The 25,495-nt window shown below is 36.5% G+C and overlaps 1 protein-coding gene across 1 annotated transcript in view; it reads left to right on the top strand.

The window, feature by feature from the left end:
* The window catches only part of PTPRN2 (protein tyrosine phosphatase receptor type N2), a 596,056-nt gene that overhangs the window by 244,702 nt on the left and 325,859 nt on the right, over positions 1 to 25,495 (top strand). Inside the window, exons 10-11 of the mRNA XM_054171491.1 lie at positions 4,103 to 4,189; positions 19,048 to 19,127. Coding sequence (XP_054027466.1) covers positions 4,103 to 4,189; positions 19,048 to 19,127 — 167 coding nt within the window. The remainder of the gene's footprint in view (positions 1 to 4,102; positions 4,190 to 19,047; positions 19,128 to 25,495) is intronic.

Consider the following 25,495-nt stretch of genomic DNA (forward strand, 5'->3'; position numbering starts at 1 on the left):
ATCCAATATTCAGCACTACTCTTTTGTCAGAGTGGTCTAATTGGCCATTTGTGAGGCACGTCTGGTCCATAAGGCTCCTACTCTATTTGCCTGCATTTCTCAGATCCTCTGTGCTGAGAAAGTTTGAAACAAAATTTTTGGTAGGGGAATGAGGGGAGATTTTTATTATAACTAGAAGTTAATTTTCAGGTTACTTGGTATTCATTACTACATCTTTTCTCTATTTGGTAGGAAGAAATACATATATATATATATATATAGCCTTCAGGGCCAGCCAAGAGTACTGCTCTTTCTATTCTTAGATCCAGAATGGATGAAAGTCAAGTAACAGCAGTCTTTTAGCAATATTAGCCATCTGACAGAGAAAGGTGCTAGCAGTGCCTTCATTTTACAGATAGTGAAATTGAGAGTCAGCATGATGTCTTGACTAGGGTAACTTGATCGACCTCCTCTAGATGAAGATTTATTCTGCTCCTCATTCATAATTGTGGTAGAAAGATATATATATATTTGTAAACCCTAAAGGAAATATTTGTATTTAACCTCTTGTTTACTTCTTCATTGTCATTAACCTGTCAAACAAAGTATATTGTACAAATAATGAGATACAGATTTGCATCTAAGTGAGACAGAGTACTGCTACTGGTTCAGGAAGGTCTGAATCTGTCAAGAAAAAAGTAGTATTTAGGCTAGCACTTGAAGATGGAGATGGCACTAGAGGATAAAGCAGTGGAAGGATGTTGTTTATGTATGTATCTTTTATACTTTCTGACTCTTTTCATCTTCCAAGATCTAGACAACTGGAGATGGAAACTGAAAAAGGATCTCAGAGTTATTTTAAACTGTGACATATATCACTTTTTGGTTTAGGTGCTATTGTCATATCTTAGCCTAACTAACGTGAAAGAAAATGCAAAAGAGAAATATACAGTAAGTGAAATGACAGCAAAGGTAGGAAGGTTCTATGCCATCCAACATTTTATTCTTCTCAAGGTTGAAATCTAGACTGAAGGTGATCAGGAGTCTTCAAGGCAATCAGAAAAAGCAGTAGTAAAATCAAGGTGAATTGTTAAGACACTGCAGGAGCCATTAATTTGCTTTGCACAGAAAGAGTTAGCTAGCCTCAAGAGAACTTGAAAAGCTTGAATAGTGTCTATGGGTAGGCCTTTCTGAGTTTTGTTTTTTCCAGTACATGCTTTGTGTATCTCAGGCCAGTGTAAGGTATAATTTCTCTTTTAGGAGTTCACCATTACTGGTGTTCTGAAATCACAGGCTCCCAAATGAAAATGCATGAGTTGGACTTCCGTGGTAGCATGTCTGGAAAACAAGGGGCCATAGCCCAGAGGCTCGCTCTGTTCCATGCATTGGGTAGGCCTGTCGCCAAAAAGAGATTTCCCTGCTCCAGAAAAATGACCATTTTGACAGTTTAGACAAAGGGTGGGCCATACCTCCATCCTTACCTTACTTCCAAGTCTGTGGCCTTGATGAAATCATTGGGGTTGTCTAAAGTCTTTCTACTGCTACAGTTTCTGCATGAAGTATCTCACTATTTGTTCCTTATCTGAACAACTAATTTTTGGCTTTGGTTTTTTGGTTTATGTAACACTTTTCCTTTGAATTAATTTCATGGTTGTTGAGCCCTCACAATCAATAGGCTAAAGGCAATCCTTGTACAAACCATGCAACACTGAACAAAGTGCAACACTAAACAAAAGCAAAGCAGGAATAAAGCATGGGGAACGATGTTCTGGCCTTTTTAGAGAAAGATTCTGAATATTCAACTCTCTACAATGCAGCCACCACAGAGCTGTAATAAACTGTACATATGTATGAATGTTAAGAAGTTGGGAAAAACAGCACTGGAAAATATTGTTATACAAATTAATCATTATTAACATGAATCCTCAGTTGTGACAGTGTGATCAGTGATAGTATCGGTACTGATTTTGCAACTTTTTTGTGCCATTATGAATTACAATTTCTTAGCCTTAGTTTGTGAACCTAAGTGTTCTAGTTTGATATTGGATAAGAATTACTAAAACTATTCCTGGATGCTCAGGCTTGCAAAATGGTGCCTTCCAGCACCACTTTTTCTTCCAGTTTCTCTCCTGTATACTTGATGGGTTGTAGCATTCAAATGCTCTGATTGTGTCTCCCATTACTGTTACTGCACTGCCTTTTAGCAGCATACCTGGTTTTGAAGCTGGGGAATACTTTCCCAGTGGAGGAGGGGAAAGCAGGGAGTAGGAGGCTGAGCTTTTACAAATGTGACTCCTTTGGTAGGAAAAAAAAGACACCAATGCACGCAGCAGACTGCCTGCACCACTGCGTAGACTTGCTATTACGGTAAAAGCCCACTTGCTGACACCAATCATTTCCATAAAATTTAAGCCAACATCTTTGGGAGAAAAGATTTAATTAACACATAAGCCCCTGAGTCACTATGACAATCTGCTTTCATACTGATGGGAATAATCACATTTCTACCCACTGACAGCCCTTGAAATATAGGGGTTTTATGAATAATCTATAGTACTTTTTTGTACCCTTCCCTCCCCCCCTTACAGAAACAATCAGATTCTTTTGTTACTTTCATATAAGAACATTTCTGTCTTAGACATCTCAAAAAACTCTAAATTTATCTGGTGCCTTGAGGGGCTACCTCTGCTTGTGTGACAGGAGGTCTCCTGAGCATTTTGGCTTGGTAGCATGAAGTAGCAATTCCATCCTAACCAAGATCCACATGAGATATTCCATTATTTAAATAGAGGTGCCCTAAGGGCAGTATATGAAGAACCCAGTGAAATAAATAAATAAAGAGTTCTCATTGCAGAAAATAAATAAAATTGTGGCAATGATTACCATGATATGAAATTAGATTCAAAAACTTTCACTGTGAAGCAAAAATAATAACCTAGGTGCACAGCTTTGGGAGGAAAAAACCAACCCCCCTCAGTCCAGTTGAAAAGATCATGTCTAATAGTACATACTTTTTTGACACGTCCTTCTCCTGCTTGTTATAAACCCTTGAAGGAAAAATACAGAGCCTTTTCCCCCCCGGGTTAGTCTCTTCACAGTTGTTCCTGATTTAGCATGGCATAAGTTAGATAAGTATCAAGCCTATAAGGTTTAATTTTATGATCTTTGGGACTTTAACAATGTTAGAGAATAATTCTATCACCACATTTAGGCAGAGAATCTGTTGTATCTGTTGTTCTCAGTGGATCTTCTTACATCGTTTCCTTATCTTTTTCTTACCTAATACTTTTATATTTGGTTCTACAGTACTGAACAACAACAAAACAAGGTAGGAACTGTATATTAGGTACAGAATGGTTTAAATGTATCCTTTAGAGCTGTAACAACTCTAATAACCTGAAATTTTTGCAAATACGAATTTTGCATCTAGGTAAGTGCTTTTTTTTAAATGCTAGCAATTCTCTTGTGTTAGGCTTGATTGCAACCTGTTTTCTAAATTAAAAAATGTAAATGTGGCATTGACAAAGGTTAGAAAGACTTAAAGTAGGTTCTGTCTGCAGCGCATGCACACACCGATCTAAATCCTACGTATCAAATCAGCGTCCCCTGGACTGTGCACCTTGCTCCATTGTTTACTTTCTAATCCATAATAATTTTATATCCTTTCACTGGGTGAAGATTCATTTTAAAAACTAATGAATTTAAAAGTATGCTTTTCCCTTGTCCATTTGATACCAAGCCTGCAATTTGACTTTCATTGTTTGTTTCCCTCCTTGTCTCGTCAATCCTTTTCTCTCTTTCTGTCCTTTTACTTTATTACATTTTTTATTGAGGACCGAGATGAACTGGTTGCTGCATCATGGGCCCATTACACTTCCTAACAATTCCATTTACACCTTATTGTTTGTCTTATTGCTGGAAAATTCAGGTGATTCATCATGCCTGAAGAAGCACCTGATCCCAATTCCCTTGATATCACGATCACTATGTGACAGGAATACAGTTAGTGGTGGCTTTCAGACTCAAAGAGGCCAAGGTGATAACTCTTTTGGGACTTTTAGCCTCTCAAGTATTGATGAGTTCCATTTTCATGATGCTCTGTTTTCTTCCTCCCTTTCAACAGCCCCATCAGTGTGGAAAAGGGCTTGGAGTTAATAAACGAAGTGGCAGATCTCCTGAAGCTGCAGATGAGTGCCTTCGATGACATCAAGTATGTACATGGAATTTGTCCCTTTTTATATTGCATTTCTCACAATTTTTTAATAGCTTGTCTCACAGGACAGAATTAGCGTGCAGGAGACAAAAAAAGAACACTGTGATGCATTTTATAGCATCCCCTATGCACAGGAACAAATTATTGTGGGGAAAAAAATTATATATATATAAAGACTGAAGTTTTCCTCTGCCTCCATAGGGAAAAATGATCTGTCCAAAGTGCTGCAAAAATATTACCATCCTTATTTAACAATTCTGAAGTAGAGAAAGCCTTGTGAAGGGTCACTATACACACTGCTCTTGAGGGGGGAAATTACATCAGAAATAGATAAGAACTTGGGTCCCTGGCTTTGAGTCTGGCACGTGGCACTGTAGGTCATGCCACTTGTTCAGCTACTCATTTAACAAGTCACGGGGAGTTCAGCTGTGCTGAGCTACTGTTTTTCTTCATATGATTCATACTGATGAATGCTCTGATGTTAATCTCCTGGAGTAGCGTGTCCCGATTTGTCATGTTTAGTGAAAAATTTTATATTGGGGATTTTCTGAAACCATATTGGTAGGAACATTGCTTCACAAAACTGAATTCTTCCTTTGTGAAACAAAAGATAAAAATAGTTTGGCAGAAAAGTAATGGAAAAAGGGGCAGGGGGGTGGGAGGGGAGGGAGGGGGTTAGCTGTGAGAGAGTTTTAAAAAATTGCTGGAAAGAAGTCACATCTTGGCACAGAAAACAACTGATGCCTGAGTAGCACCCAAATACTGCCTGTGTTTAGAAGCTTTGAGGCTACTTAGTTTGGTCCATGAGTCAGGTTGCTGAAGAGGACCAGCTACCTCAACTCTGTGTACTTCCATCAGCTTTTGTATAACCTTCAGTTCTGGAGAATATAATTAATAGTTTAATATTGTGTTTTAAGCCATAGTCTTGAAGATTTTTTTTTTCCAAATAATAATAAAAACCTTTTTATTACTGTGTATAGAGGTAGAAATAGACTACTGGTGAGGCGTATTTGCTTAAGTTGTTTGGAAGGAGAACGTTCACTTATTTTGTTTGCTAGAACAATTCTTTATATTGATGAAAGTCCTTTTGCTTGTATCTTATTAAATACATATTTTAATGAAAACTGAGTTTTCAATTACAAAAACATGATAGCATTGTATTTTCTTTCATTTAAAGACAACTTGCAGCCCTGATTTTGAATACTAGTAGAAAAAGTTTGCTGCACATTTAAAGGAGTAATCCCATGGAAGATTTTTCTCTGCTGGAATCAGCTGGTTCTGCTTCATTAACTTCATTCATTTACAGTACAAGAGCACTTTCACCTACCTTTGTAATTGTTAGCATAAAGCTTTTGGTTATGTTTTTATCATTTGATAAATCACAACAACATTGCAATTGGCAGGCTGTGGATTCGTTCGCTAATGAAAAATTTCCCTCCAGTGATACAGCTAGCTATAAACAACCTTTTTTATTATTATTTTAATGTGTGACTTTAGGGAGGCTGGTTATTTTGTGTTTGTTAATATGCAGTCATAGGACTGTGCTGAAACTATTTGTATTGTATTGTCAGTGTTTTTAAGGTCTGTTTTGAATTATAGTAACTCCAAACCACATCAAGTATTTGGTCTATCAACACAAACACATTCTTTGCATCTTTAAAGGATCTATAAATCTTTGAAAGATTATCTTGCATCATCTCAAGTTAGTGTAGAATTCATCTGTAATAAATTTTCTTCTGATAATGAGATGCTTTGACTCAGGTAAATCCATGAAAAAGAAATGTGTAGCTGACCAGTAGATATTGTGGTAGTAGAGCCTTTAGGAAAAAAAGGCATCACCAAGAAAAGAATTAATGCTTTTTGGATTTGTTCTTTCATCATCACTCACAGCCATCATTGGAAAACTGTGTGAATTTGAGAGCTCTGAGTAGCATCATGGAAAAGGGTTTCAGGAAAGACTTGGCCATTGTTATTCTTAAACCATTTTTGACATATCAAAGTGTGAGAATGAGGCCTCTCAGGAAATATGCTTTTTACTTGGCCTAAGGCATCATGGGCAATTTAAATTATTTTATTTTACAGGCAACTGAAAGTACTTTTTCTTAGGGATTCAGGTTTTGTAGAAGTTTACTTTGAACTCCAACCTGAATTTTCAGTTCCCTCTGTTCCCTCCAAGAACTTTGAATAGTAAGAAACTAACAATGTGGGCCTGAATATTTTAGACTATTGCAAAGATTTCAGAATAAAGGCATGTTAATGAAATCACAGGGTTAATTTGAGTGTATAGGCAAAGCTATTGCATTCAATAGGAGTAGAGACAGAACAACTGAAGATCAAATTCTTTAAGATTCACAGAAGTAAGAATCAAGAAGTTCTTTAGATTCTCAATTAGGTATTCTTGTTCATTTCTCTAAAAAAAATATATTCTTTTTAAAGTGATTGCTTCCAAATACATTGCTACCTTTTGTTAGTTTTGTTTGCAAGTATCTTTCATTCTTCCTTATTTTTACTTTCCCCTGCCCTGTACTTTCAAGTTTGGTAAGCAAACAATTGCTTTTGCCGTGGATTCTTACAATTCCCGTGTTAGCTCTTGATTAGTTGATGCATTGTAGTAATCAGCTTATTTTATCTTCTCCCCTTCACAATCCTGCCAACTTTAACCAATGGCCTCCAATTCACAGTATAGCCTCAGGCTTGGCTCCCAGAGCGTTCAGTCCACTTCTGCAGTTGGTTTGTTGTCAAGTTCACATTGACATAAACTTTACTCGCCCTGTGAAGCAAATGAGAGGGAATAGATTTGGAGAATTCATAATTAGAAGTACTTCAATGCTGAAGAAAAGAGCCGACGTGTTAGCTGTCACTTTTTGATACAGCCTGAATCCTTATAGAAGTAATAGTTATGCTTAATATGTTTTGTTAATGGTTATGTAGCTGTCAAATAATTCCATTATTTCTTATTACATCATTAGAGACCATTAAAAGGATATTAGCATGCTGATGTAATTATGCAAGCAGACGTAAAATGACTATAGTTATGATTTTATAATCTAATTATGGATGTCCAATGCCCCTGGTGATTGATTGTTGGACTGGTGTCATGAATTGAAGTCAAATGGATTGTAATATTAGGAGTGTTTGTATGTGTTATTCTTAAAAAAAACTTTACCACTCTGCAATCTGCAGCTTTGACCTTCCTCATGTAATTACAGCTATTCACACATACAGTAAATTTACAAACACAAAAGATTATAAAGAAACATTCCCATATGATAAAGTTACTAAAATCTTTATGCTAAGCTGTGAGGGGAGTTGAAATTTCTGATTATCCTATGTGTTGTACTGGACTGCAAAGCCATAGAATTTAACCACTGCACCCTCACCATGTGTGGCTGATTTTCCAGCCTAAAGCTGGAACCTTCAAGCCTTAGATTGGTCAGGTGAAAGTTGAACAACCAACGTATCTACCCACACTAAGACTAGAGATGAATTCAGTGTTTTACTTGGGTAATTTGTGATATGAAAAATGGAAATTCAGGCTAACTGAAGGTATGTATGGAAACTGTATAGAGGCTTCAGCTGCAAAAATACCTTTCAAAATTTGTAGCAATCACAGCAGAGTGGTTTGACATTTTTCAAATAAAATACTATAATTTTAAAATCCAACATAATCATTAGCTTCAAAATTGAACTAAACTTCTCTTATTTAAAGAAAAAAAAGGCTTTTATTTTGGTGGTAAGAATAAACTACATTTTATTTTTTTTCTCTCAACTGAAGTAATTATTCTTTTTTTTTTTTTTGGTTCTGCTGACCAAAAATGTCAATGTTTCAATAAAGACTAATTATGATATAGTCTTGAAAAAATAAATTATGTGTATTTTTCTGAAGCCCTCTGTCCTATTCCATAGGCAGGAAATAAAATGCTCAGTTAATGAGCAGGTCTTCAATGCTTCATTTTATTCTCATTGTTCAATGTGTGGCTTCAGGCTTTATTTATTGCATATTAGTCAAATCCTACTTTGAGGTCAGAAAATCCATTTCCTTTTGTTTTTTCCTGTGGCGCTATTCACTGCATTATCAAAATGCTTGACAAACGTGAACTGATGTACTGAAATCACATGAGATAAGGGGTATTATTAGGACCATACAGTGATGTAGTTATGCATGAAGAGATTAAGAGCAGAGCATTTGCCAATATGAGGTGTCCAGTCTTATGTCTCAGAGTGTAGCTTATTCAGTCTCTTATGTTAAGAACTTCACTGACTGAGATCCCATTGATTTCATTTACTGTTCTGAGTCTTCAGCAGTCCCCAAAGTCAGCTCAGTTTATACAGTGCTACTTGGCTTCAAATGAACTGAGTCTGAATCTGAGACAAAACTGGATGGTAGCAGCAGAACTCCAAGCAACAGTAGGACCTTTACATTTTTGTAGTGCAATACCTTATTTGCAACGTATTTCATGAAGTCTGATAAAAATTATGCTGAGGCCCCCAAAGACATTTGTCTTCTCTACCAACTGGCTGCCATCCATTCTTGAATGACAGTGAACTTATTGGGGAAAAGAAAAACAAAACAAAACCCAATACCAACCAACCAACCAAAAAACAACAAAACAACCATTTTGAAAAGAAAGACTGCAAATCTAGACAAAGTCAGTCAAGATTGGTTTTTCCTGTTGTATGGCAGGATGTCCTTAGTACCAGTTATATTCTTTTATATAAATGGTGGTCTGAAAAAAGCTTGAATGTGGAAGGATTATCATCAGGACAGCTACAAGCATTTTCTTAGCATATCTCAAATCTCTCTTTGCAAGTAGTGGGGTTAGAGACACTTTCCACTTCCTTTTCAAAGAAAAGGCCTTACATGACCAAACAATACCTATCATTATCATTGCTCTTAGGAAGGGCTGAAATGATTGGGCTGGAATAAATACAATTTGAAAAGCCAACCAACCATCCCAGTGAAAAGAGCTTGAACTGAGGAAGATGTCTGAAAATCAAACCAAGTGGTAAAAGTTTTGAGAAGCTTTAAATGTGTTCAAATCGGAAGTGTTGGGCAGGCAGACTGATGAGTGGAGTTCCCAGCCTCACCTATTATAAGCATGTGCATTGGCTGTAGTGTCCTAATCTTGCTATATAGGTTTTGTTCATTGTTTGTCATGTTATTTTACTAACACCTGAAGAACTCAATCGGCTAGTTAATCATATTCAGTCATCCAGAATCTAAACACTGGAACACAACTTGGTATATTCACTTCATCATGCTGATGTATTATGACATGTGGTATATGTATGCTCTAAATGTGAACATCTCAGAAAATTATTGGCAGCTTGAGAGGCAGGGTAGTGTGGGGGGGGCACAATTTAACCACTGAGCAGTAGCAGGACAGGTAATGCAAACTTCCCTCTGTTGTACAGATACCCTATGATTCTTCTCTCCATGATTTGATGTGAATAATCTTTCCCAACATTGCATGTTGAACATCTGTGAATTAATATTCTTGCAAAGTTGTTTTTTTTCCTAGATGGCAGGTTTTGGGTTTTGCTGTATATGCCATTTAGTTTCACTGAGAGTTCATTGTTCTAATACTATGCTTATGAAAAAACACACCGTTCATCTTTCTTTCCTTAAGGTATTTTAGTACAAATCAGCAATAGAATGGATTTTTATTTTCATTCCATTTATTGTCCAGAAATTATCAACATTTTTATAGTAATTTGAGCTGTCCTATATAGGACAGGTCTCAATATAGAGGGAGACCTTTCAAAAATAACTGCCATCTTTTGTTGTTTTGGTTTTTTTTTTCTCCTTAATTTAAATAACAAACCAACAGACTAAGGCTATTTGGCATAATCTTGTTTAAAATGCTGTAAAAGCATAACTCAGAAATAATGGAACCGCTTTTATTCAAACGTGACTTCTTCCATGGATTTAATGAGTCTGGAAAACAAACTGCCTGAGAAATGTTCTGCTGTAACTCATTGCAGGCAGGCTTTTAGAAGAAATTACATTGTGTTTTCTGGTGCACGTTGTCTTATTTGACAACTAATTTATATAATATAAAGATACATCAATTTTTAAAGGAATGAGGATAAGGAAACAAAACTAAGGTGGAAATTTCAACTATGCATTCCTGTACTTAAAAAATGAGTGATTTCTCAGCCTTAGCATTACATTAGTCTCATGGCTTTTCCCCTTGAGGTACAATATATATTGTGTGCTTTTCTTTAATAAATGTGCATGTATCCAAGATAATTTTGCCTTCTCCACTGTAACCTTCCTGCTAGAAAAATATAAAAATACATTAAAATAACAAGAAAGATTTTGACCTGGAGCATTTTATGAATTCCAGGTGACAAAATAGAAAGACTATAAAAATCTAGGGAGACTATTATAAACAAATGTACAGAGTTTGGCTTTCCATTACCACGTTTAATCTCATTAAATCAGAGGATTAGCACCTTTGGAATCAAAAGCAGAATTAAATCCAGTGTTATAGATGTATTTCCATGTACTCATAGGTCCCTACTCACAGAGAATATTTTTACAGATAAGTGAGCTGAGTTTTATCTGTCTTTGTTTAACTTCATATTTCTCTACTGCTCATCTCTGTGTGTGACTGAGAATCCCATTATGTTCCTTTTTAACAAAATTAAAGTTCATAACATTATAGGGTAGGCAGGATATACTGCTTTGTTTCATGCAAGTCACTGAATATGTGCCATTGGGTTTTTCACATATTATTAACAGGTAATCATTTCCATTCTACAGATGGGTAAATTGAAACTCAGGATGGTTTATTTGATTTTCCCTAAGATGGTACAGAACTTGGTGACAGATATGAGAATAGAAACAGAGAACTGTGATTCTCACTCTTGAACTGAAGCTTGGTCTACAAATAGAATAACTAATATTAGAAATGGCAAAAGATTATGATGCAGAAAAGAATGGTCCCTCATTAAAAAAATAAACAAAACTCCTCTTATTTCTGTGTCTTTCTTGATTCTTCTGCCCATAGCTACCTGATTTTCCTATGTACAAAAGCATGTATTTTTCTCCGTCGCATGGATAGTTGGATGGATTGTAAGAAGCTTAAAGAGAGAAATAATATTTATCTCCTTTTATTTTTTACACCCTAGTCAGTAAATATTGCTTACCCAGGCCCATGAGCTACACAACAACCTGCCTGTGGAAGGGTTTGCATTCCTCAGGAGTCATAAAGGCAGTTGGAACACATAAACATCTGTAGATGCAACCAGAAGAGCTCAATGAATTCTTGCCATGCCTCCCTTGGAAAGCAAATGACTCTACTGCATATCTGGTTATGAGGGGAGATCAAGAGTGAATCTTGTGGTTGGTTTTCTCAGATCTAAAGGAGAAGCCAGCAGGCTCTCCAGTAAGCAAACAAAGGGGTGCTCTGGTTGTAGTGCTCATAATTTAGTAGCTTGTTGTATTGAAACTGTAGCAAATTTGGGTGTTTCAGTCTTTGGTTGTGCTGCCTAATCATCATCAAAAAAATCTGTCTCACCTGGCTCCTATCAAAGCTATGAGCATGCTGAACTTTTGCCTCTGCAGAAGTCCTAACACATGAGTCATGCTCTTCATTAATTTCTAAAACTCGTGCAAACTGAGCTTGAAGTGACTGTCATCCCAGTAGACAAATTTTACATGTTATTCCAACAGACTCCATTAACAACAGAGGTGTGCAGAGGTTAAGTAGACCTGAGGTCAGTAAAATGCATTGAGTGCTTACTGCCTAAAAATTAAAACCATCTGCTGGCTGTGTACCAGGCAGACTACTAAAAGGTATAAAGAAGAACAGAAATATAAAGAGAATACAATTTTCTTACTTCCCCCCCCCCCATTTTTAAGTACATGTGACATAACTTTTTTATCCTTAAACTTTAGGGAGTAAAAGCAAAATCACTGTATGTTTAAGTAGCATTTTGAAACTATTTCCCCACTCTCTCAGGGTCCAAATAATCTTTTGCTGTAAAAAGGTACAGCACTTGTATGGTTTGTTCTTTTAAATACTGTAATTAAGAACCTTATTTGCATGGAAGGCAAAGCTGGCAACTTTTATGTACTCAGCATGGTGAAAATGTCAAGCTTCATGGCTTGTGACAGTTTAATAGAAAAATTATTTTAAAACTCTGCAAATTATTCATAGATATTGAGTAATCATCAGAAGGTGCATTTTATGAAGAATAAAAATAGGACAAACTGAGTGTAGCATCAATCTCTAAAGTGAGCATTGTCTCTTCTTAAAAATCATTTAAGCTCTAGGCTTAGCAAAGTAATTTTCACTGGAGGTGAACTGGTTTGTAAAATTTCAAAGATAAAACAGTATCACCTTTTGCACTGTCAGTTAGTGTCAGTGTGTTTAGGTCATTGTTGATACTTACAGATTACATGATTAATTTAAAGTTAATGATGAATGTAAAATAAATCAAAGTCCATCATTTAGTGTTGGTTGGTATCAGACCCACTAAACATGGACTGCTGTTGTTGGGAAGCATCCCATTCTGGACCAGACAGCCCTTTTCTGTGACTTTAGTCTTGAAATTATTCTAATGACAGTAGCATGTCAGTCAAAACACATTTCATTATTTTTCTACCTAGTAGTGCCCACTTCTTTCCCACTAAAACAATGGTCTATGAAGTCACTCTGAAGCACTAGTCATTTCAAAGGGAGAGAAGAGGACAGTTCACATTGCCCAAAGAAATATCTGATTTATTAAGTTTGTAGATGTTGGCAAATATGAGCTGCAACCATCAAATCCAAACCTAAGTTTTGTTTCGGTATAGTTACATTTTTAAGATGTGGTTGCTGTGAAACTGTTGATCTACTTAATCTTTGTGATCTCTGTAACACCTCTCCCAGCTGCTTGGTGTAAAGTACTCTAATGAAAATGCAAGGGGTGATAGGAAATCAACCACTAACTGGTGAGCACTGCAATTAATGTTGTTCCCTTAAGAGGGATTTTGTGCTTCCATCTTTAGTACTTGGTTGTTGTCAGGCATAAGGTGTGATGGTAGTAAACCAAATCTTTAACTTTCTCTCTCTGTGCTAGCTATGTGTTTACTGCAGGATCACACTTCTGTGAACAATGCTGCAAACACACACTTCATGCTTAGCGTATGCAAAGGATGTAAATATGAAGTAAATATATTTTCAGCTGTATCGCAGCATTTCGTGGAACAGTGACATTCTGTGCTTTTATAAGTGTCTTAAACAGTTTCCATAGAAAGGATCAGTTTGCTAAAACAAAAAAAGATTTGTTAATTGATCACTGGCTGTAAGTACATAACAGGTCAGTAGAAATGTGAGAATACATACAGCTGTACATTGACATTTGTTCAGTTCAGGTGCAAGATGAAGCAAATCTTTCAACAGTAAAGATATTAAGAGCGAGAGATGTGTGCCTTTTTACTTTGGAGTCTGGATGATGATCAGCATTTTTTACTGAGCAGGAAAGTAATCTTGTAGGTCAGCAAAATACATCCTTCACAGGTTTCCCAAATCTTTGAAGTTTATTCAGGTATCTGTTTTTGTAATAGAAATAGAGTATGACAGAATTTTCAGAAAACAAATGTTGGTCAACATTCCTAGTCAAAATTTATAGTGGAACCTGAATCAAGTGGTTAATGGATTTACAGCTGATTTGAATATCAGAAGGAGAACAAAATAGCCAATGTGCCCTTCTTAATCCATTTATGTGTTGTATGACAATGACCAGATGCAATTTTCTGCCTTTACTTTGCTCTGGAAACCGTGTCCTATTAGCATATTGCATTACAGAAATGCCTCTTTTAACCATGTTCCTTTTTCCTATTAATATGATCTGACATATGTTTGTATACCTAAACACACACACATATATATATCATATTACATATTTAGTGCAGTATGCGCTTTTAAATATTTCCAAAATTGAGAGGGTGCAAAGGAGGCTTCAGTGCAATATAAACAATGGACATAAGCTTCAAATTCCTAAACACAGTAAGCACAGAAATGTGTACCCATTGCAAGTCATTAGTTCAAGCCCACCAAACATTTCCTGAGACAATTACCTTTGCTGCTATAAAATTTACTTTGCACAATCCTCTGGAGCGTTACTAATTGCTTTTCTTAACCTCCAGAGATTAAAGGATTTTGAAATGAACATATAGACAAGTAGTGGCTCTGATTTCAAATCTAAGCTTTATTAAGGCAAGCTCAGTTTTAGGAAATAGGGTCATTAAGAGAATGTTTAATGTTGGAAATACCCAATCCTAGTCTCCTCATTTTGCTCCAATCTTGAGAAATTACTCTCTGCCTGTGATTTTTTTTATTTATTTATTTTTAGTGCAGTGCAAGCTCAACTCGTTTCCATCTGGCATCAGCTCTATGTCTCATCCTCAAGAATACACATAGCCATGTTGGCACTTGTTTCTCAAATCCTTTTCCACTAGGGGGTATGATAGACTGTGACTGTATTTCACTGTAAAACCTTCTGTATGATATTGTAATACTGAAGTATACACACATGAGGGAGAAGAACAGGCACACAAAGCCTGGTACATAATTTATGGAGATTCAAATCCTGTCATTCATAAATATAATTATAACCTACGGCTTGGAAGTGATATGGACCTTGCCATATTGATCATGCTCCAGCTCTGTTTGTTCAGATCATTTATTTGTTGACAGGCAAAATATAGTAAGTGTGTTGTTAGACAGTAAAACAATTAATGGAAGGAAATATTTCTTATTTTACACAAAGAATAGTGTTTGTTTCCATGCATGTTGTGCACCCTCCCACCTTCAGATGGGAAATATAAACCCAAGGGGGTGGGGATATTATTAAATCAGCAATCAACCTTCAAGTCATTTTGGTATAAACACTGTAATTATTTCATCTCTGGTAAACAGAATATAAGACAACAGCACATAAGGGTGACAATTTGCAATATGCTTTGAATGTCTTTGTTAAAAAAAAACACAAAACTATTATGGCTGAAGGCAACATTATTGAAATGAAAAAAAGCAGAAGTTGTGACAGCCAACAGAGGGGGTAATTAGTCAGTAAATTTCAAGTAACAAATTTAGCAGATCATTGCAACAGACATTACGTTTTGCGTCAGGAGAAGTCACTGTTTATTAGCTTTGAAGCTAGACCAGCTTACCTTTATTAAAAAAAATTAAAAAGAGGGAAAAAAATCATAACAAAGCATTAGAAAAAAAATGGCAAATGTGATTTTAACAGTGTAGTCCAGGTGCCTCCTAAAATTCATGATCTTCTTTTATTGAGGTGGCTATAAGTTCCCACTTCCCTTATGTCAGAAGTCAGCTCCAATTTACATAAGTGTAATTGGAGCATACAGCTTGGGGTGAAAACAATAGGCAAAAAACCCTCTGATATAAAATGTTGTCTTGCTCTATTGAAAGTGCCACTATCCAATAATTTTAATCTTGCTCGCAGCAGATACATGTCTTAGGTGGAGGTTATGCCTCGGACGGGGAATTGTGGCTTCTATTTCCGATTGCTTGCACCTACGCACTTCAGCTGGCGGAGTGTTGGCAGGATGTAACCTGCCAGCCCGGACAGATGCCTCTGCTAATGGGCAGCACACTCCCTGATCTGTGGGAATGGTTTGCTTGTAATTCATCAGGTCATAAACAATTGCGTGCACTTCGGTGCGCCTCCATATTTAGAGTGATGCAAAGACAATTGCCATTAATATTAGTTTAGCTTCTGAGGGTTTGACGGTGGCATGGAAAAGCAGTCTCATCTATCTAATTTAAAATTCCTGGTTAGGAAGTATCAGGGGTGCATTTTATGTATCTTAGGACCTTTTCTCAGGCTGGTTGACCTCTTTTTAAAGTCTTTTTTAAAAAAAAATTAAATAACTATTTTGTCCTCAAATAATGATTGTTATTGTTTAAATGTTCTCATCCTGCACATAATGAACAGTGAAGAATTCCCCAAAGGGCATCTATTGTTATTGAAATGTTTATTTATTGAGTGCTTTTGCCAGAAGCACCCCATGAGAAAAATCTCATTTTATGAGCTCCTTGAAGCAGTCCGTTCCCAAAAAAATTGAGCAGAAATGCAATTTTGCCCAAGTAATCTCAAGGTCTTTTGTTTGCTTTTAAATAAACAGCAGAATATCAACGTGCAAAGGGTTGTGACAAGAGCTGCTTTATTTTCTGTGCTTTGTAAATATTTCCAATGAAGCTGTGCTTATGTGGTGGTCACGTGACTTCTTACATTCAAGCATTCAATTGATACAGTAAAGAAAAAACAATATCCCACAAAGCAGTATATGAGTGGGTGCTTTAAATGATTCCATGATTTCTTCTTTCCTGAAGAAGAGCAGTGTTGGCCCAAAATAATCCCACTTGCATAGGGGATTTCCCCTCCCCCCTTGTTTTTTTGCTCTTTATTTCCCTGATTTTCTCATCACCAGTGTGGAGGAATGATGGTGTTTGTGGCAATGGATACATGGGCATAACTTGGATTCTGTTGTGTTCCTGGATTATCCAGGTGGAGTCAGTAGAGAATAGTGAGATGGTCCCTGCCTGGCTTCACTGCCTTTCACTGCCTGTGCTGGATCACTTGAAATGATCCAGTTTTAACCTTTATGGATTAGTGATGCCATGAAGTCTGCATAGCTGCAGTGGGTGGGCTAAGGGGGCAGCTTCAGAGAGTGAGATCTAGACCAAAATTAGAAGTAAAATAGACAAGGGAAGGAGTGGAGGAAACTTGTTTATGCCTTTTGATGTTAAAGCTGAAAGAGTGCTTGAGTTTATGTTGGTTCCAGATTCTCAGCTATGATGGATTATGCAGTGTAACTTTTGGGGGGAATATCTAGAGTTGTTTTTTCACCCTATCCTTGTCGTTGGGCAGCTGTGTACTGGGGCGGTGCCTGCTTTTATTTAACACAAACTTCTAATTACAGTGCAAATGTCTGAGTAGCCACAGAGGAATCATCATTTCTCTTAGGCTGGCAATGCAGAAAGGAGGACAGTGCAAAATTAGCTATATTCAGTGTGTGGTCTCATAAAACTCCCAGGTGCATTTTGCAGTTGATTATTTCAGCATTAGTGAAAGAATTGGAGAATGGCCTAAATTTTTGTGAAGCACTTACCTCTAATAAAATATCCTTTGCAATTGTTTAGTCTTATAACCTAAAATGGTCCTTAAATTATGCTTGTAAATGCTTGATAACTATCTAACATTATTAAAATAAGTTTCTTGTACCTTAATGTCTTGGTATCTGGAGTGTCCTTTAGCAATGAAATCTCTCTGTTTTCTTTTTCTCTTCCTCCCTGCCCCTAAGGAGTATTTAGAGAAAAATGATGGATTAATGGCAGTCCCTGTTGACTCTAGCAAAAGATTGACGGGATGTTTCATAGTCTTGCTCTGATTCCCTTTGTGACCTCAAAGTACTCTTTTATGGTTAATAATATTATTTTTCTTCCTCAAATGGACAAAGTTGAAAGGAATTTCTGTCTGACAATTAAGCACACTTCATTAAGTGCTTTACATTGTATGAATGCAGAATATTAAAATGTTAGTAAGAGAGTAATCAAATGCTTCGTTTCAAGCCCTGCAACAAAAACATTTTTTCAAGTTTTCTTTTATGCAGCAATTGTTCAGACTCTATTCTTTTATGAGCTACAGCTGTAGGAAGCGTATGGTTCAAGCCAATGTACTTCACCTTTTAAGCAAGATTGTTATATTATATATATTTTTTTTTTCACTGATTATACAAATAATAAAACTTTAGGAACTGTGTAACACATAATAGATGAGTTAATTTTTACAGTAGTGCTTTTTTTGTCTCTTTTTGAGCCATTCTACTCTTTTCCCCTGAAAATTATTGTCTTAGACTTTCTGTAGTCTCTTGTCACTCAGAAATTTTCTATAAAAATACACTTCCTATATTGGTGTATGTATGTATTTTTCTTACCTTTTTCATATATATATGTACTTTAGTATGGTTTTAAGGATATCAGAACCACAATTTCTTTTTTCCTTTCACGAGATATGCATTTAAGTTGGGTATTGTTGGGATGCGTGGAGAATGGATGCAACATTATGTGTATGAATTTATTTTTCTTTTAAAATGCACAATTAAATTTTTTTTATCTGAGCCCCTGAACACTGCTCTGCAGCTCTTCATCTGGCTAATCACTACCTTCCTTTGTACATGCCTTACAGATTTTTCATGCCATGAAGGACCGTCAGGGTACACCCCAAAAAGCCGCCATCAAAATCAAATAATTTCCTCTCCTAGGTCATTCAGAGATGATTACTTCTGTTGTTAGAAGATCAATAATTTGTGGTATCTTTTTTTAGTCAAAATTAGCCTTTGGATCAGACATATCCAAGATCTTTTCCCCACACATGTTCTTGCAAGACATGATCAGGATAAATGTTATGTGTCTCTTTATTGCCCCTCTGACTTACAGTGTGACAGCAGAGCTAAGCTTGTACTGATGTTAGGCATATAGAATTTGAAGCTACACATAATCTTCTTTGGATGCTGAATTGCTGTGGTGATCTATGCTGTACTTGGGTGAATAACAAATTCAGTGCATCCATTTTTCCATCTTTGTAACAAGAACAGTATTTACAGGAGTATTCTGAAGTTTAGTTAATGTCGTTGAAATTCTTTCAGACAGGCACAAGATACACACAAGAAACCACAAGAGGTATAAAAATGTATGCAAATGTAGCTAATGAAGCAAAAGAAAGAGGACTAAATGGTGTCTTAATAGGTTCTCTTTAAAAACCTATTTTGATAAGGAATATTATGCCATGGCTCTTTGATTAGAAATCTTACATTTTTTAATAATCTCTTCCAGCGTGCTGGGACCAGCTGTGACCTTCAGAGTGCACTCAAACCTCCAAAACATTTCAACTGCAGATGTTGCCAAAACAGCAGGTAAGTCCTTGTCTTCTATTCTTGAACTGTGACCTCTCATGTGTCCATTTAGTGGGCAGTAGCACTACAAACAGTACAGAGACATCCCATTCTCCCAGAAGATTGACATTGCAGAGAGAGAGACAGTCAAGAGGTAAGTGACACATACAGGAGATTTAAGTTTGACATCTGAGTCAATTCAAACTGCCTGAGACTTTCTTGGTTATCAGCTAAATGGATTACATAGAGACTTGTAGTCAAGGCCTGGCATGGTGAAAAACTCCTCATTGTTGTCATGAATTTGTAGAACAGATTGGTTACTTGTAAATGAGGATATCATACCTTCTCTGTCCCAGTACATCTTTCTCAGGGAACAAAGCTGTTAGCATGTTTTACTCTTCATGTCTGGGTTGAAAGATGGTGGAATACACCTCTGATGTTCTAGTGTTTAGGCAATTGAAATGACAAGCTTATCTTGGCGAGTTAAGTGTTGGATTCTGGGCCTCAGATGTTTGTGAATAAGTAGCTCTGATTTAAGGATTCCTATTGGCTTCTTGTCACCTTGGCTAACTGTATGATGGAGTGTTGACTGCGAGAAACATCTTTTGCAAAGTAACTGAGTTGATAACTGATTTGCTTCTGAAAACCCAGTTGATAGGTTTAAAAAATTATGAGTAAACAAGTTGCAGTGTTGCTTGAAAATAGGAGAAAATGTTTAAATAAACACTCAGAGCCCCAAACCTTCCACTGATTTCTCCCTTCTGCATGGATAAATTTAGTTATAGAGAGAATTGGAGTAGTTCCCATGCCAGAAATTTCCTTGCAGCTCCATTGTAAAAGGGTCTTATTATCTGATGATTAGAGTAGCAGATGGGATGCTATTTTTCTTAAAAGACTTCAGTAGGCCAAAGAGCTGTAGATATTTATTGTCAAAACTAGGAAATTACAGTGAAGTGATGATTGACTTACAGGACACCTAAATGTGCATGGGAAAAATTAATGTGCTTTTTTTCCCCAGCAATGTCCTGCCTTTTAAACCTAATTAATCTCTCTGAAGGGATCAACAAATATTATGCAGCTGGTAGAGCCTACTTGGATTGCCAAAGACTTTTGACAAGGCTTTTCACTAGAAGTTCTTAGAATGTGGAATATGGATCACAAAAATGATGGCTCAGTAATTGGTTATGAGGCAAGAAACACAGATTAGGAAAAAAAATTATTAGTTTTTTAAAAGGCTAGAGATAGCAGAAAAGTGGGAGGATCTCTTCTGGGACTGTGGTATTCAACATACTTATAAATGAGTTGGAAAGAGGGTGAGCAGTGTGTAATGAGAAATCCTATTAATAATATTAAATTATTCACAGTATTAAAGGTGAAAGTTGATCTTAGAAATGTATAAAAACCTTACCAGACTGAGTGACTGTACTCAAAATGGCAGATTAAATCCCTTATAAATTAGTGTAAAAAAACTGCATATGGAGAACAAAATAGCTTTACATATGAAGCTTTAGGTCTAAATAGGCTATTACTGCTCTGGAGTAAGAATTTAGTGTAGTAAGAGGTAATTTAATGAAAATAACAATTCAATCTCTAGTTGAACAACAAAAGTGTTTCTAGGAATTATTTGGAAAGAAATAGAAAACAGAACAAATCTATCCCTTGCCTGTATTTAAATACAAATGCAGTTCTGCTTTTTATACCTCACGGAGGTTAGAATCTCTGGTTGAAATGGAAAATTCAGAAAAAGACAGAAGGCATGACTGTAAGTACAGAATATCTTCCATAGAAGAAGTGGTGAAATAAGGCAGGAATCTTTCTTTTGGAAAAAATGAATGAGTATGGTACCAGAAACAGCCTGTCAAGTTCAGAGTGGAAGAGCAAATATGGACAAGATTGTGCACTACCTTTTACAATGCATGAAGAGATGAAAGTGACAGACACAGGTTAAAAATAAATCATCTTTCAGTTTGTAGCTTTTCCTGCTGTGGATAATGAACCTTAGACATGTTCAAAAATTTACATATAAACAAGTTCATGGAACAGACATCCACTGAAGCCCATAGAAACTTCGTTACGTTCAAGAGGGGCCTTGGCCTGCTCCTAGCAAGCTACTCTGAAATGTATAAATGTTGTAACTAGTTCATTTCAGCAAAAGTCAGAAAATGTTATTTTCTTACCATTGGCATCAAAGTAATTGCTTTCAACTTCTTTAAATATTGCTGACAAAGTAGGGAGGTCCTGGGGATGTAAAAAAGTCACCCCAGAGGGGGTTCTGCTGACTCACCAACATTTTAATTGTGATTTTATCTGCTCTATATAATATCTCAGCAATCTCCTAATTTCTGTTTGTGCAGCGAATTAAAATCCTCAGATTTTGATGGCTGCAGAAAGGTTTGTAGGAGTCTTGCATCAGCTCAATTCGGTATATCACTGCGGCTCTAGTACTGTTGTGACTAAACCTCGTGTTTGCTTTTAACGAAACAAAAAATGCACTCGCAATTCTATCCCACCATCAAACTTTGTACATTTTGAAAGTATCTCATTTGTCTTTTCTAACCATAGCTTGTGAATATGCTCACTAATCAGTTCTTGCATTTTAAACAAAATTCTTACTTGCAGATCTAATAAATTCAGTTAAATGATCAGCAGCAATATATACTTACAGAAGAAGGTTTCTTTAGATTTATAATGAGAAATTTTAATAGTCAAGAGTGTCTTGAACAGAAACATTCCTAAAACTTAATTTACCAAAGGAGACCAAAGCAGAATAAATCAATGCATATTTCCAGGGTGGGCACAGGTAAATGTTTGTACCGTGCTGCATTATTAGGTAACTTGACAGCCATCCAGGAACTCTGAAAGCAGATCTTGTTTACAGAAAATGAATAGACCAAACTGACAGAAGAATTTCCCTGTCCATCACATCCTTAGAAATGAAAAGAATGTAGAAATTGAGTTAGTCAGATGCCATGGTAATTATGGAAATGTAAATTAGCCAGATTTGTGCAGATGTTATGTACATGCGTGTCACACTGGTATCCACAGGAACAGTTTCTGTGCCGCAGTTTGATCTTCTTATTCATGTTGTATATATTAGTGTAACCAAAATGGGGAAGTATATTTAAAGTTTGCCTTCCCTGTGTCATTTGACAAATACACAAGTTAGAGAAGGCTTTATAGCCATTGTGCAAGCAGATGAATGACAAAATATCTACTGGAAAATAGAAGTGTGGCAATTTGATAACAAAAATGGTATCCTGTGTTTTCTTGGAGTTTGAGATCGGTTCTTTTTTGGTTTACACAAGACATGGCTTGAGGAGAGATAAAGCTCTCTAAAATCCTTCAAGCTATGTTCTTGCTGATAAAACTTTTTTTTTCCAGTGATGCACAGTTCCACTTCTGTGTAAATGTTTTGATTACTCTTTTTGCAGTTTCTAGGGCTACATAATTATAAGAGAAAGCTGTCAACACAGCAATTTAAAATTGTGAATAGCTTGCTTTCTCACATTAACAATACCTTTATTTGCTCTTTGACTACAGAGCAGGTCAGCCAACATTTTGCCAGTGTCACATATTTGGTGTTTATAGTACAGAACATATCTTGCATCAAGTAGCCATCCTCTGGCCTATTTCTGTTTAATAAGTCAGGCTCAATGCTGCAGTGTAATTTTCTCTCGACATTTTGAGGAAATAAACTTTCTCTAGACATAGATGAGCTGCTCTAGAACTAATTACACTCAGCACATGACATCATTTAGACAAATGAATGTGGATTTCATTTCTCCTCAGTTTAAAGGTTAGTAGAAATCTAGCAGAGAAATAACTCTATTAATATAAATAGTGGCAATATAGGCAATATGGTTATGAGCAAAAAAATATAAAGATGTAGATCTTATGCACAGACACTCAACATCAGTGACAGGAAATAACAGCATTTGCTTGCCTCTAGTTGCAGTCTTTTAATTGTTAGAATCATATTTACAATTATGTTTTTTTGTATTGTATTTAAATGCAACATTTTAGATGTGGGGGGAAAAAAGAGTGAGGGAGAGACTGAAGAGCAGTGTGATGTATTATCAAAAGCAAGAAACTTCAATTTCTGGATAAAAAGTATTACTCTTCCCTAAGCCCTTTTTCTTTCTATTTAAATGGCTATAACTAGCCTTGGTTGTCTTGCTGATTTCTGGCATAAGCTTTGCATGTCTTGTGAGAAGCCTCAGAAAGATGAACTTTGTTGCTTCAGTCACAAACACTTCCATGCTGACATACCATCTTGGTTTCCTTTTTTTGTGCTCTTTGTTGAAAGTGTTCATTGCCCAGTCATTGTCAGATCATAATTCAGCTGTGATGAAGTGAACAGAGCAAGATAAAAGTCTGTGGCTGAATTCATCCCCTCTATCTAGATTTTTGTAGACCATTAGGTGTCTTGCTGTCAGAGATGGTAACAAAGAGTGTGTCTGTGAATAATTTTAAGTTCATCTTTGAAGGGAACTGACAGCTTCTGTGTCAGAAACTTTGAACAACGTAGCCAGGAGGCTGTGAGGTCCATCTGATTTCACTTGCTGTTGCCCTGGTTTAAGGAGGATTACAATTCTTTGGTCTGTAATGTGAAACGTAAAAACTTGACAGCTCTTTTTCTGATGCTAGCTCTCTTTAAGTCTTTTGGTGCAAATCCTGATTTTTGTCCAGTCAGTCCTTCTTAGTTCACATTGTCCTTTTCCACCTCTTGACCCCCTGTAGTGGATCAATTCCCTTTCACCTACTGTAGCATCAACTCATTGAAACTATTTTCCTCAAATACTTCCATTGCTGAAAAAAAGGATGTCATTACAGTTTTGAAGATTTGCTCAGTATTTGAATTGTTTCCTGTACTCCAAAATGACTGATACAATGATTAATGATTTTTTAAAGATGTCATTTCCTTCCCACCTTGTTCTGCGGATGAAAATCAGAATGAGTTACAGCAATTAGTGTGGTTAGGGCACACCTCGAGTACTGTGTCCAGTTCTGGGCCCCTCAGTTTAGGAAGGACGTTGACCTGCTGGAGTGTGTCCAGAGAAGGGCAACAAAGCTGGTGAGGGGCTTGGAACACAAGCCCTATGAGGAGAGACTGAGGGAGCTAGGGTTGCTTAGCCTGGAGAAGAGGAGACTCAGAGGTGACCTTATTGCTCTCTGCAACTACCTTAAGGGAGGTTGTAGACAGGCAGAGGTTGGTCTCTTCTCCCAGGCAACCAGCACCAGAACAAGAGGACACAGTCTCAGGCTGTGCCAGAGGAGGTTTAGGCTGGAGGTTAGGAGGAACTTTTACACAGAGAGAGTGATTGCCCATTGGAATGCGCTGCCCGAGGAGGTGGTGGAGTCACCATCACTGGAGTTGCTCAGGAGGAGACTTGATAGGGTGCTTGGTTGCTGGTTTAGTTGATTAGGTAGTGTTGGATGATAGGTTGGACTTGATGATCCTGAAGGTCTCTTCCAACCTGGTCTGGTCTAGTCTAGTCTATTCTATTCTACTCTATTCTATTCTATTGCCATGGGTGCTACCATTCAGAAATGTGCCTCAGTCCTGAAGAATAACAAGTTTCTTTGGTTATGATTCTTTGATTACTTCCTTCTAATTGTGGTATTCATTGCTGTGATTAGTAAGGATGGATTTTTATGTGGTTTTTTTTTTTTTAAACATACACATGTAAGAATAACTGTGAGCTATCTAACTTCAGAAAGAAATCTTTTTGCTTTAAGACCACTTTCTGTTGTAATGGAAAACTTCAGGATGTCCTTCTATTCACCTCATCAAGTGGTGAAATCTGTTCCAGCATAAATCCCTAAATCAAGCTTTTTAACTCTTGGGAACTCTAAAGGTAGTTAATAATTTTCTAGAATTAGGGAGAAAAACAACTGGGTATCATTATGTAGCAAATTTCCTTCAATTAAAGCAATGATTGTTCATGTATTCCATTCTGATGTCTTTTATTAAAAACCATCAGACTGGTATAAACTGAAAGAAGAGAAACACATTTTTGGTGTAATGTATGTATTATATTGGTGTAATATAGTTGAAAATAAAATAATTGATACCTGAACCAGACAGTTCTATCAAAGGTTCAAGGGAGAGATCAGAACTGAAGCTCTTCTGTCTTCTAGATATGTAACTAAATGTATTGTACATGGGAGGGGAGAGTTCATCTAATTGATTGCAACTGTCTAAATGTTAGGCATTTATTCAAAACTAGTTGCCTTGATTGGGTATACATTTAGGTCAGATAATATTGTAACCTAACCTTTGCCTGGAAGAGAAGAGTGAGCGCATTTTTAAGCCCACCTGTTAGATTGATTATAACTTTTCAGAATTTGGAACAACAAGGTAAACCTAACAATTTTAAACTCTACAG

The sequence above is a fragment of the Dryobates pubescens genome, chromosome 21 (assembly GCF_014839835.1).
Source record: "Dryobates pubescens isolate bDryPub1 chromosome 21, bDryPub1.pri, whole genome shotgun sequence".
NCBI classification, from domain to species: Eukaryota; Metazoa; Chordata; class Aves; order Piciformes; family Picidae; genus Dryobates; species Dryobates pubescens.